A 12977-nucleotide genomic window follows, 5' to 3' on the forward strand; every position below is an offset into this window, starting at 1 on the left:
TACTTCTGGTCTAGCGTCAGCCTTGAATTCCTTGAGCTTTCCATCTCGCATTAATTAATCAACCTCTCTGAGCAACTGCAGACACTTATTTGTTTCGTAATTTTTTATCTTGTGTAAATTACAGAAAGGCTTATCGGATATTTCCTGAAGCTTGTGAGTCGGATGTTGGAAAAAGGCTTTTTTCCAACTCTCCTCAAGATATCTTCCAAGGTGGTATTAATATCAATGTAATTAGATGGGTCTAACTCCTCTCTTAATGACCTCTCGAATTTCTTCTTTTGTGAAGGTTGGTTTTCTGACTTCGGATAAGAATCATTAGCTTTTCTCTTATCAGATTTATGATGATTCTCCTCCTTAGCTGAGTTACTCGCCTCTGATACTTATAACACAATTTAAACCAAAGCTGATAGAACTCCTTCTTCCACTTGCACATCTTTCTCGGCTTTATCATACAATTCCCTCAAAGTTTTGATATCCTTTCGAAGCAGATACTTATGCATATCGGACGCAGGAATAAGTCCAGTTTGAAAAGCCATTACCTCTGTCATTTCTGACTAGTCTAAATGTTCCACTAGCTAAGCTTCTGCCTTGAATCGCGACAAGAAACCTTTAAGAGATTCTTTCTTTTCTTGCTTGAGTTGGAACAAAGCTGACACTTGCTTTGGTTTCACTCGCTGATGCCCATAATTGGTTAAAAACTTCTCTTCAATCTCCCTATAACATGATATTGACCCTCTTGTAAAGAACAGAACCACTTCAATGCTTTCTCTTTCAGACTTGAAGAGAAAGACTTACATAATAATGAATCCAAATACGTTGTTCCTTTGTATATCGAAAACTGATGCCTGTATGCAAAGAGATGGTCCATCGGATCTGATGTTCCATCATATTGAGTGTATTTCAGAAGTTTAAACTTTGGTGGAATAGGCATCATCTCGACACTCTGATGTATCGGATTTCTGCTGACATCATCTGCTAGTTTCCTTACCGAAGCTGAGGTTTTTTCCAGACTCTGATTTCCCAACTGCTTCTGGAGCATCTCTTGTATCATCTCTTTGGTGATAGGTTGTGGTATCAGAATTTCTAAAACTGGCGATACTTCTGCAACTTTCTCATTTCTTACTGATGCCTTTCCAGTATAATGACTACCTGATTTTGAACTACACTCCTCCCCCTCTTCTTCATTAAGATCTTTCATCACATTAATTGGACCTCCTTTCTTCATCTCTTGATTTTCCTTTCGTAAAATGGCATTTTGCCTTTCTACTTCTTCCAATTTCTTCACTACTTCCTGAAGTGACATCTCAACATCGGTATTTGTTTCCTGATGCCTCCTACTTCCTGAAGCTCTTGTGTTCCTTGTGTACGATTGATTGCCATTATCCATTCTTTTGCTATTTGCTCTCTTCTTGGGAGCCATTATAACCCAATTCTCACTTCTCTATCACCCTTCTTTCACTCAAACTTGTCGAAAAACTCTGGACTCTGGATCGTAGAAGAAGAAAACCTGAAATTCTCTTGTTCTCGATACACAGACGGCGCCAATGTGATTGCCCAGAACACCTTTCTTTGAATGCTCTTGGATCACACACTGTTGATAGATGAATGATAGATTGAATGGAATTGAATTAAAGATTTTTATTGATTTAGGGAAAGAAAGTTTACAATCGCTTTGGTTCACTCTTTCTCTCTCCCGTTTTTCTAGCTTTTTCCACAATGAATTGAATGAATCTATTTCTTCTTCATCTGGTCTTTTTATAGTCATCCCCGATTAATTAGCCTTGGCCCAATCCACTTTTGGCACCTGTCCTTTGTCTTCTTTCCTCCTTTCCCGCTTTTTTCCTGTAAACATTTTAAACACCACCCCGAAATACATCGAGATATTGACTTTTATGTCGATATCTCAAGTATCGAAATATCAGATAACATATTTGAGGGAGCGGTATTTGCCTACTACACCACCCATACGCAATTTTATGTTCTTTCTTCTAAAGTCTAATTAGATGTTGGTCAACATATAATCCTACCTACATTAATATCGGTTCTTCCAAGATGCTCACAGTGAGCCACGTCAGCAAAGTTTTTAAAATAGTCCCTACTTGAAAAGTAATTACTTGTCTTCTTACCAAAATAACCCTTAATTTGGTGTCCTCTCTAATTTAATATAAGTCAAAATTATCTTTTCATGTGTGTTCGAAAAAAAATAAAATAAAACTACGTCCGTTATTTCAATTCTACGCCCGTTATTTGAATTTTACGCGTGAGCTATTTTAGTAATTATCAAATAAAAAAAGAACCCAACCCTTCGTTAAGCGTAACCTAACCGCAATCTTCTATCTTCTTCTTGACCCAGAAACAAAACCCCACTCTTCGTGAAACACCCCACTTCAATAGAAAAAAAAAAGGTCTCTCCCTCCAAAGATGGGTTGATTATCGACGGCAAGACCGCTCCCTTAGAAACAGATATAGTGATCTTCGCCATTGGGTACAAGGGAGACCAGAAGCTACGAAACATTTTTGCATCATCCACATTTTAGAAATACATAATAGGATCATCAAGGACAAGAATCCCACTCTACAGGTATTATGTCTCTAAGTTGAAGTCATCAAAATGTGGCATTTAGCCCTATGTAACATAGATTAGTGCAAAATAATTACTAACTATACATCTTAATTAATGCAGAGAATGCATACATCCTCGAATTCCACAATTAGCGATTATTGGCTACTCGGAGAGTATAGTAAATCTATTTACATCTGAGATGAGGTGTAGATGGATGGCATATCTTCTCAAGGGGACTTTTAAATTGCCTAGAATAACAGAAATGGAAAGGATGTGCTGAGGTGGGAAAAATTCATGAAGCAGTCCAGGGCGAGTACTATAATCTGACTATAGGTTTGTATTCATTTAAAGCTATTTTTCTCATTAATTTTGGAGTAAATAAGAAATCAAGTGATGGTGCTAGGCTTGCACTCACAACTATTATTGGAGTTGTCTTTGGATTTATTGTTGGTATTTCATTCCCATCTCTTTTAGTTATACCAAGGTAATCTAATGTGAATTTCTTTATATCCTTACTCTTTTTTCTCAAGGATATATGGAAGGTGATGTTATATTAGTTTGCCTGAAGGGGATTTGTATGCGCTGAAAGTGCCGGATATGGTGAGGTAAGGGGCATATTGCATTTTCTGCTGACCAAAAGGAAGATTCAAGCAAAGTTGTACCAGGTATGTCAGTGGTTAACATAATAATTTTAATTTGAAGAATGTAGGTAGACTTCTACATTGCTCTAATCGTTGTACATTACTATCAACATTATTCAGAAGAAGAAAGATGAAGAAATGGAACCAGAAAATCAACAACAATTGAAGAAGACGATTCTGACAATTTCGATAACAAGATTCCAGAAACTTCTACAATTCTAATAATTGAAGAAGACGATTCAATATTGATAGAAGAAGAAAGGGTTTTATCACCAAGCCCATTACCCTAAATTCCAATATCATCACCCCCATTACAACCACAGACTACATTGGAAGTCCAGAGGTCAAAGAAGAGATCTTTAGCTATTGTTGATTATGGGCATGATGAAACTGCAATGTCCCCTGAACCTGAACCTGAGGTATGCACTCATAACTTAATAATTTATTTGTATATGTTGTTATGGCATGTTTACGGAGTGTTGTTTATTGTTAAATTTTATTCCAGGAATGTGAGATTATGAGTAGTGGGCAATGGGCATGTGATGGTTGGGGAGGATATTAAAACTGTAAATGGTATGTCAGTTTGTGTACACTTTTGTTATTTTGATATACAAATGGTACACATTCAAGTTTATTAACAATTGAAGAAGACGATTCTGACAATTTCGATAACAAAATTCCATAAGAAACTTATACAATTCTAATAATTGAAGAAAACGATTCAATATTGATAGAAGAAGAAAGGGTTTTATCACCAAGCCCATTACCCCAAATTCCAATATCCTCACCCCCATTACAACCACAGACTACATTGGAAGTCCAGAGGTCAAAGAAGAGATCTTTAGCTATTGTTGATTATGGGCATGATGAAATTGCAATGTCCCCTGAACTTGAAGCTGAGGTATGCACTCATAACTTAATAATTTATTTGTATATGTTGTTGTGGTAAGTTTACGGAGTGTTGTTTATTGTTAAATTTTATTCTAGGAAAGTGAGATTATGAGTAGTGGGCAATGGGCATGTGATGGTTGGGGAGGATATTGAAGCTGTAAATGGTATGTCAATTTGTGTACACTTTTGCTATTTTGATATGCAAATGGTACACATTCAAGTTTATTATCTAGCATAGGTAAAGTGTAAACAATCGGTTTATATGACATTGAGCTACCAGGGTTAGAAATTCCTATCAAAGAAATTGTTTCTTTTTAATTGTTTCATTTTTTGAGCTTCACGTATAACTATTCTTTTAAGTGGCGTGAGACTTCAAGTTAACTGTGGTTGTTTAAGTGGCTTAAAAAATGATTTAACAAAATGGCTCTACAGTTATATCTCTCACTAGGTATATCTATATCTATTTTAGTACTGAAACATCAAGTCAAAAACACTTGAGTCACTTTTTTCTATTAGTGTTATTTGTTGAAGTTGCACACTCTTTTCTTTCAATTTGTTTTTCTTTATGTGTACTCACATGTTCCCAAGTTTCTCATTGTTTATGTGTCGCAATTGTCTTCCCAAATCAATTATCTTACCTTTGATAATGATATTGCTAAATGGTAGTCTAAAGTTATCTTGAGATACAAACAAAAGCAAAGTATTTAAACTTTGTAGTGGGCAATATATTGAGAATAATGAGCTTGCCTTACTTCCTATATATATATATATCAGCCCGGCTCCTAAAAGGACCCTAAATAAGTATCAAATCTAAAACACCCACAACTTCACCTACAAAATGATTTAAAACCTAATATTTTGTGCATATGATCTACTAACCGTAAAAAACATTTCTACAAAAATTCAACTCGTTTGATATCCTCTAACTTAGAAAAAAAATTGTTGTCCACTTTTGAAAAAATATATAGTAGTCCAAAAATGTCTAGTTTTTGCAATTATTTTTTGTCAATGTTAAAAATTGTCAAACAAGTTGAATTTTTGTAGAGATGTTATTTATGGATAGTAGATCATAAACACAAAAGATTAGGTTTTAAATTATTTGTTAGGTGAAGTTGTAGGTGTTTTAGATTTGGTACTTATTTAAGGTCCTTTTAGGAGCCGGACTGATATATATATATAAGATCTTGCTCTTAAAGGGTTTAAATTTTACTAATGATACTAAAATGTTAGTTTCTTTCCAGTTAGACTATTGTTATAGTTAGTGCCAACGGCATGTAAAATAGTGGGTTAAGGGCACTAGAATGAAGTCCACCGTCGTTGGATGGAAGGGTTATTGAGTGCATAAGCGGCATTGTCAACACGTGGAAAAGTTATATATATATATATATATATATATATATATATATAATATATATATATATAGGAAGTGTCGTTGCACCCAATGATAAAGGTAATTTTCGTTAATTAGTATATGATAGTTAGAAAATATTTTGGTTAGATAGAATATGTTGTGCTTGTAGTTATATATATATATATATATATATATATATATATATATATATATATATATATATATAGTATTGCTAAATGGTACTCTAAAGTTCTCTCGAGATATAAACAAAAGCAAAGTATTTGAACTTTGTAGTGGGCAATATTGAGAATATTAAGCTTGCCTTACTCCCCTTTGTGAGGGTCTTTCATGTTTATATATCTATTTCTAAGATTTTGCTCTCAAAGGATTTAAATTTTACTTAAGATACTAAAATGTTGGTTTCTTTCCAGTTAGACTATTGTTGCAGTTGCATTAGTGCCAAAGGCATGTTGAATAGTGGGTTAAGGGCATTGGAATGAAGGCCCCCGTCGTTGGATGGAAGGGTTATTGAGCGCATAAACGGCATTGTCAACATGTGGAATTTTTTTTTATCCATATATGAAATTGACAGGAAGCGTCGATGTATCCAATGATAAAGGTAATTTTTGTTAATTAGTGTATGATAGTTAGAAAATGTTTTTGTTAGATATAAGATGTTGTGCTTACAGTCTTAAGACGAATTCCAATAGTTTTATTGTATCTGTTAGTTGTACGTATATATATTCATCTCGATATAATCTCAATTATAATCATTTTAAGAGCCTACTTCCTTCAAGCAAATTACAACCAATGCTTTGGTTAATCCACATACATATTAGATGTAAATTTTTGACTTTAGTTTTTAATCGCCACCATAATAACTCGAGTGGCGTAGCCACGGGTTAAATTATATCTCAAGCGGTCCAGAAGAAAGCAGTTTTGGAATGATCTGATGGTAATTATAATACTTACTAATACCTAAGAAATTAGGAAAGAAGATTAAAAATCCTTTCGTAGGGCCCATCTCTCTTTTTCCTTCTGTATGGTAAAATTTTCCAAAAAAAACAAACAGAGTACTAACCACCAATCTAAAATCATTGTCTCCCTCAATTCATCAATCTTCTCAAATTATCCACCTCCATCAGATTCGAAAATGACCATTTCTGATGAGGTGTTTTTTTAGGTGAGATCTATCGCTCTTTAACAGATTTTTGCGGGTTTAATTAATGCTAAGAAAGTCATGCCCAAATAATACACTTCCATATCTTAATATTAAAGCTCCCACAAGGAGTATTTTTCGAGCTCTATTAAAATTCCACGTCATCTCCTATTAAAACGGGAATTTATCTCCTATTTGAAAAACGAGATTTTTTTTTATTTTTTTTATTTTTTTATTATTATAATTCTAACACTTCTAATTAAAGCGGAAATCATTCTCTTATTAAAATGGGAATTCCTCTCCTATTGAAAAGAGAAAATATAGCATATTTAATTAAAATAAGAATTATTCTCCTATTAAAACATGATCTCTCCCAATTGAAAAAACGGGTTTTTAAAATTTAATTAAAACTTCATTTAAAACAATTTATTAGAAAATTAAAATGGGTTAGCGACTAAAATGGTAGTCCCAATTTTCTAAAAAAAATATAAATATTTTTAAAAGAGCTGGTGCGTGTGCACGCCTACAAGCTAGTGAATAGTAAATCAACTATTATATTTGTAGTAAACCGGCCAAATGCCGGCATATTGGCTAGTTCCTATTTAAAAACAAAAAAAAGGTCAACATATAATTCTCAAACGTGACTTTATTGTTCATTATTTTAGTGTATTTCCTATCTTTGACCAATATACTAGTTAGATACTTAGACGCCTATATAATTGTCCACGTCTACTGGAATCACATTCATATTCGTTCCTGATATCTTCTTCACTTGTTTTTTCCATTCTTGATTTCCCAAACAACAAAGATCAGACTAATGGATTTTGCCGCAATGCTCCAATCAGCATTGTTTATTCTTTCTCTGATGGTGGTGTACACTAAATTCTGGCGTAAATCTGCAACTAGTAATAACACTAGTAGTGCTAGATATTTTGCCAGTACTAATAACAAAAGAAAAAGAACACCACCTGTAGCTGCTGGTTCAAAGCCCATTCTTGGTCATCTCCATATGTTAATGGGAGATGAACTGCCTCATCATGTGCTTGGGAAGTTGGCTGATAAACATGGACCAGCCTTCCTGATCCACATCGGTCCACACCCGGAACTTGTAGTCAGTAGTTGGGAGCTGGCAAAGGAGTGTTTCACTACCAACGATAAATATTTCGTGAATCGACCCAGCAACAAGGCCTTTAAGTACTTGAGTTACGACCAAGCGTCAGTTGGCTTTGCACCTTACGGACCATTATGGATCGAGATGCGTAAGGTGTCTAAATCAAATCTTCTCTCTAACCAGAGGATTCAGATGCAGAAGCAAGTCAGAGCCACAGAAGTAGATGCTTTCTTCAACGAGCTTTACCAATTATGCTCTACGCCAAATAACAACGACGCTACCAGCAGTAATAGTAGTTATGATAAGGATGGTGTTGTTGTTGGACGTGGTCCTGTCATCGTAGAGATGAACAAATGGTTTGAAGAATTGACGCTTAACGTGGTGACCAGGATGGTATCTGGTAAACAACACGTTGGGACAAATGCTAGGCATGGTGATAGTGAGGCCAAGTATTATAAAAAAGTGATTGATGATGCAGCTCGTTTTATGGGAAACCATGTAATTTCTGATATATTTCCATCTCTTGGATGGTTGGATTACTTGCTTGGTCATGATGGTGCCATGAAGAAGACAGGCAAGGAACTCGACTCCATATTTGATTCTTGGGTGAAAGAGCATCAACAAAAGCGAAAGGTACAGGGCAGCAGCAATAAGGACCACGAAGAAGACTTCATCGATATTACACTGTCCGTGATGGAGGAGAGTCAGCTCCATGGTCTTGACATTGAGACCTTCATCAAATCCATATGCGTGGTATGTACTATTAGATGCATGCTACAAACTTTTACTTCTTTTCCAAAAATATAATGGTCCATATAACATATAAGTGGTTATATGTTTGTGATATTTATAGTGTACTAACTAATTGTTGGAAATAATTTGTGTTTTCAAGGGAATGATCTTTGGTGGGAGCGACACCACATCGGTGGCATTAACATGGGTCCTTTCTCTACTACTAAACAATCGCGATATTCTTGAAAAGGCCCAAGATGAATTGGACCAACATGTTGGAAAGGAGAGGAAAGTGGATGATTCTGATATCAACAATTTGGTTTACCTCGGAGCCATAGTGAAAGAATCGATGCGGCTATACCAAGCTGGGCCTGTTTTTGAACGTGAGGCGACAGAGGATTGCAATATAGGAGGATTCCATGTTAAAGCGGGCACACGACTAATGGTGAACGTATGGAAGGTGCAACAAGATCCTACCGTGTGGTCTGATCCTTCAGAATTTCGGCCAGAGAGGTTCCTTAGTGGAAACTCTGCCGGCATGGATGTCAAGGGTCAGCATTTTGAACTCATTCCATTCGGTTCTGGTAGGAGGATGTGTCCAGGGCTAGGTTTCGCCCTCAATGTGATCCACTTGGTGCTTGCTCGTCTCCTTCATAGTTTCGATCTGGCAACACCATTGAATGCTAAGGTCGACATGACTGAAACTTCAAGTATTACCAATTACAAAGGGACCCCGCTCGAAGTGCTACTCACTCCTCGGCTCAACTCTAGGCTCTATGATAATTAACTTAGCCACATGGAAATTAGAATAAGCAGTGCCATAAAAAAAAATAGCACTTATTTGTACTGTTTGCACGTGTAGCTGAGAGCCTGAGACGCTCTTTATTAAAGCAGTGGTGTTGATTGATTCGTTGTTGATCGAGACTGTGATGGAGAATGGATAATTAGTAAATACTGAGAATTCTAGATATATCAGCATAGGATGGAGCATCTCTTCTCTACAGCCGACTTACCCGCAACCCACCCCCAATATCGAATAGGCAATTTTAAATATTTCTATTTGTACAATTTAGATGCATCTCCCTCAATGAAATTAGAACACACTCCTTTATTAATAACTAGTTTTGAGCACACCGTGTTCATACTTGACTTTAACAAAAAAATATATATTTTTGTCGTTTTGTGTGAATCGTATTTTCCACGGTGCATTCGGCTCACTCGCGTACGCCTCATTACAATGTAGAATAAATTTAAAAGAGTCTCCCTAAGTCACCAAACTACTATTTAAACTAGCCAATTAGTCCGCCTGCGGCCGGACCTGCTACATTGATAGTTCACGATTAACTATTTTTACTTTTATCAAACTATTAACAACTACAATACAACATTACCTACCGTTATCTATCTGCCATTAGTTGCATTACCTACCATTGGCAGAGTATTGACTGACCTTCCTCCTCGTAAGCCAATATAAATGAATCTTTAGCTTTTCAATAGATTAGCTGATAAATTGAATATCGGAGAGTGAGAGCGGTTAAGGTTTTAATGGAGACAACAAAGGGTTTACAAATACTATTGTTGGAGACGTAATCATACTCAACCCCAAAGCCAAGTGAGCTACCTAAATGATCATCTGTCTCATCTATATTCCGAATCGCCATTGCCGTGGGGAGGATGCAACGGAGGTGCCGTTTCAAGGGTATGAAATGTTCGTGAAAGTGGATTGTATGCACTTGCTGTTATGTCACTCCCCACTGTTGTTCCATTTGGAGAAGGCTTGGAAGAAGCCTTGGGCTCGTTCCTTTTTGTCTTTGCAGCGACTTTGTCCTTGGCCTTAGATTTGGATGCTGGAGACATTGTCTTGACCTCAATAACACTGCATAATTTATAAGTATTAAATGACTAAAGTGTTGAACAGTACTGGGAAACATTTGAAGGAAGTGACTTCCTCATGATCCAATTAAGAGCGATCAAAATTAAAACAATGGAATTTGAGGGAATAAGAAAGGTAAATTCAGTGAATTTTTCCTGACAGGTTATTTCGTGAAAGATCGATACCTTTCAAACCTTTCAAACCGCCAAAAGAACAGGAATAAGTATGTGCTCCCAAACTGCAAGGTAGTCTGCATCACCAACCCTCCCATGTTCCCAAGGAACATTAATATTGTACCCTGCACCCAAGCCTTCTCCAACCATGGTATGCGAACCATCATCTCCACTTGGATAAAAAGTTCCAAAATCGAACCTACATGAGCAGGCATATACCCATAAGCAAATAGTCAGCTCCCTTAAACAACACATGAAAGTACAGAACCACCTTATATATGAAATGAAGAAACACTTTACGAATCCCCAAAACCACATTATATATGAAATGAAGGATAGCATTTGCAAAAGAGTTTTACCGAGTCATACTTATATACCTATGAACTGAGAAGTACAACACCCGAGGATCCTTCCAAAACATCTTTTGGGTCCCATTCCCGTGATGTACATCCCAATCGACAATCAATATCTTTTTAACACCTAACTCTGGCTGAAAAAAATAGATACATAACATTACAAAACTATATAGTATACTTAAAACGAATAAAATATGGCATACCCTTTGGTTTAAAAGATAACTGGCAAAGAATAACAACATTGTTAGATAAACAAAACCCCATTGCTTCATCCGCTCTGCATGGTGTCCAGGAGGTCTAACAATAGCAACCGCAGAACTCAATTCTCCTGTGGCAACTTTCTCGGAAGCCTGTCAAAATATACATTCAATCTTATTCTAAACGTGGCAAAATTATAGTACATTATTATTATAAAACATATAATAATAGAAACCTACCTCTTTCAACTTCCCCGATCTTCCGGCCGCCTCTGCACGTGTCTTAGACTTCCAATCTAAACTCAAGTCTCTGTCTCTTCCTCCTCCCGATATTGCCTCCATCGTGTTTTCGCAGCCCCGAAAGCCTTCATTGTGTCCACATATTTGTGCCGGTATTGAGACTAAGCGAGATTGGATTGACAGTTTGGGACCAACCACGCAGATCGATCAAATGCGGTCAAGTGACCTCTCGATTCCCGATCCTATGATGCTTGTGTCAAAAAGCCGGCTTTAAGGTTCAGGGCTAGATTGACTTCTATTGATGGCAATCGTCTCATTCTACTGAATGCTTTTATTTCACAATTCTATATCTTTGGTGGTGTGGTAAATGAATATGGAGCCGAGAGCCAGTGCATCACTGGTTGTATATTTGGTCCGCCACTTTCCTCTATATCAAATTCAAAAGGTAAAGCACACGAGATCTTATCTTCACTCTAATGTTTGTTGTTGGCCCGAAAAGGAAATAAGTAGCTAGCTCTTTGGGTGAAACCCCAAAAGCAAGTTTTTCGATGGTCCCACGTAAGGTGCCGACAAACAAAATTGATAAAAGTGCTCAAGACTGTTAGTCTCGTTAACAATTTCTGCATTATTAGGAATGCCATTTTTATCATATTAACGTGGTTACTTGAAAAACCAAAATATAAGCCAAATCTTTTATACTCCTATAAAAGTCGATCGTAACTAATACCAACAAAACACAAAATCCTACAAAAGCACCTTCAACATACTTAAATATCTTATCTCGTTTCATTATAAATATGCCTCGAAAAGAAGCCCGCCTAACCACCAGGTTGCTAGAACAAAAATACTTTACATTCACCTATCGGTTTGGCCAATTATATATCAACCTACTCGCATTCTTGTGGCGTACAAATAACATTTGGTGAGGAAGTACGGACATCAAGTCCATATAATACAATTATGCATATCATCAATAGAGATGACTACTAAAGACAGCCATGACTACTGATGTTTATGGGAAAGTGAAGCATAGTCGTTATCCCATTTATATAGACAAGATGTAGGAAGTATCGGTTGTCATAGAAGAGTGAGAAGACATACCTGATGAACATCCTCCTTAACTTGGATGATCTTAAATGGATGCCAATCTGGTCCTTTAAGTACTCCTCCCATTGTGAACACAAAGACTAAAGCCTTCTCATCGGCTTCATCATCTGCGAGAATACTTACGCTTGCAAGACTCCCGAATGGCTTTGAGTCGAAGTTCTCCCATTCTTTTCACTCCAATCAAAGGCTGACCGAGTTATCTTTCAAGCCCTATGAATCGAAAGACACTGTGCATCAAGAATCTCCACGACAAGATCATGAATTGAAGACTTTGCCAAAAACATGAAGTTTCCACTACAAAGAATAGCCTTTTTACACCCGTGTTGTAAGATCTTGAGTCCAAAGTACAAACGCACAATTTACATCACATTCGCGATATTCTCGGTGCTAGAGAAGTTGCATTGTTGTGTCTAATAATTAAAAAGACCTGATTATCAATTCTAATGACTCTAAAATTAAAATGCACTTACTGCAATTAACTCTTTCCTTCCCGCGCTTCCTCATTCATCATTGCTCTTTTCGTTCCTTCACTATAAGAGCTTGGTTCAGAGCTTCCAAGTCTTCCAGTTCTCCTTCCTTCTCT

At 36.5% G+C, this 12977-nt stretch overlaps 2 protein-coding genes across 2 annotated transcripts; one reads left to right on the forward strand and one right to left on the reverse strand.

The window, feature by feature from the left end:
• The first annotated feature begins 7343 nt into the window (after nt 1-7343).
• On the forward strand, nt 7344-9416 carry LOC147517342 (protopine 6-monooxygenase-like). Its single transcript, XM_086589593.1, has 2 exons — nt 7344-8469; nt 8609-9416. Exons 1-2 carry the CDS (start codon nt 7423-7425, stop codon nt 9233-9235), a joined length of 1674 nt encoding a protein of 557 aa, XP_086445719.1. The 5' UTR covers nt 7344-7422; the 3' UTR covers nt 9236-9416.
• Nucleotides 9417-10086: 670 nt separating this feature from the next.
• On the reverse strand, nt 10087-12460 carry LOC147517343 (uncharacterized). Its single transcript, XM_086593569.1, has 5 exons — nt 12389-12460; nt 11054-11200; nt 10864-10984; nt 10507-10693; nt 10087-10324 (listed from the first exon to the last, which is right to left on the reverse strand). Exons 1-5 carry the CDS (start codon nt 12458-12460, stop codon nt 10087-10089), a joined length of 765 nt encoding a protein of 254 aa, XP_086449695.1.
• Nucleotides 12461-12977: the final 517 nt, after the last annotated feature.

This window comes from Coptis chinensis, chromosome 2 (assembly GCF_015680905.1).
Source record: "Coptis chinensis isolate HL-2020 chromosome 2, ASM1568090v1, whole genome shotgun sequence".
Classification (NCBI taxonomy): domain Eukaryota; kingdom Viridiplantae; phylum Streptophyta; class Magnoliopsida; order Ranunculales; family Ranunculaceae; genus Coptis; species Coptis chinensis.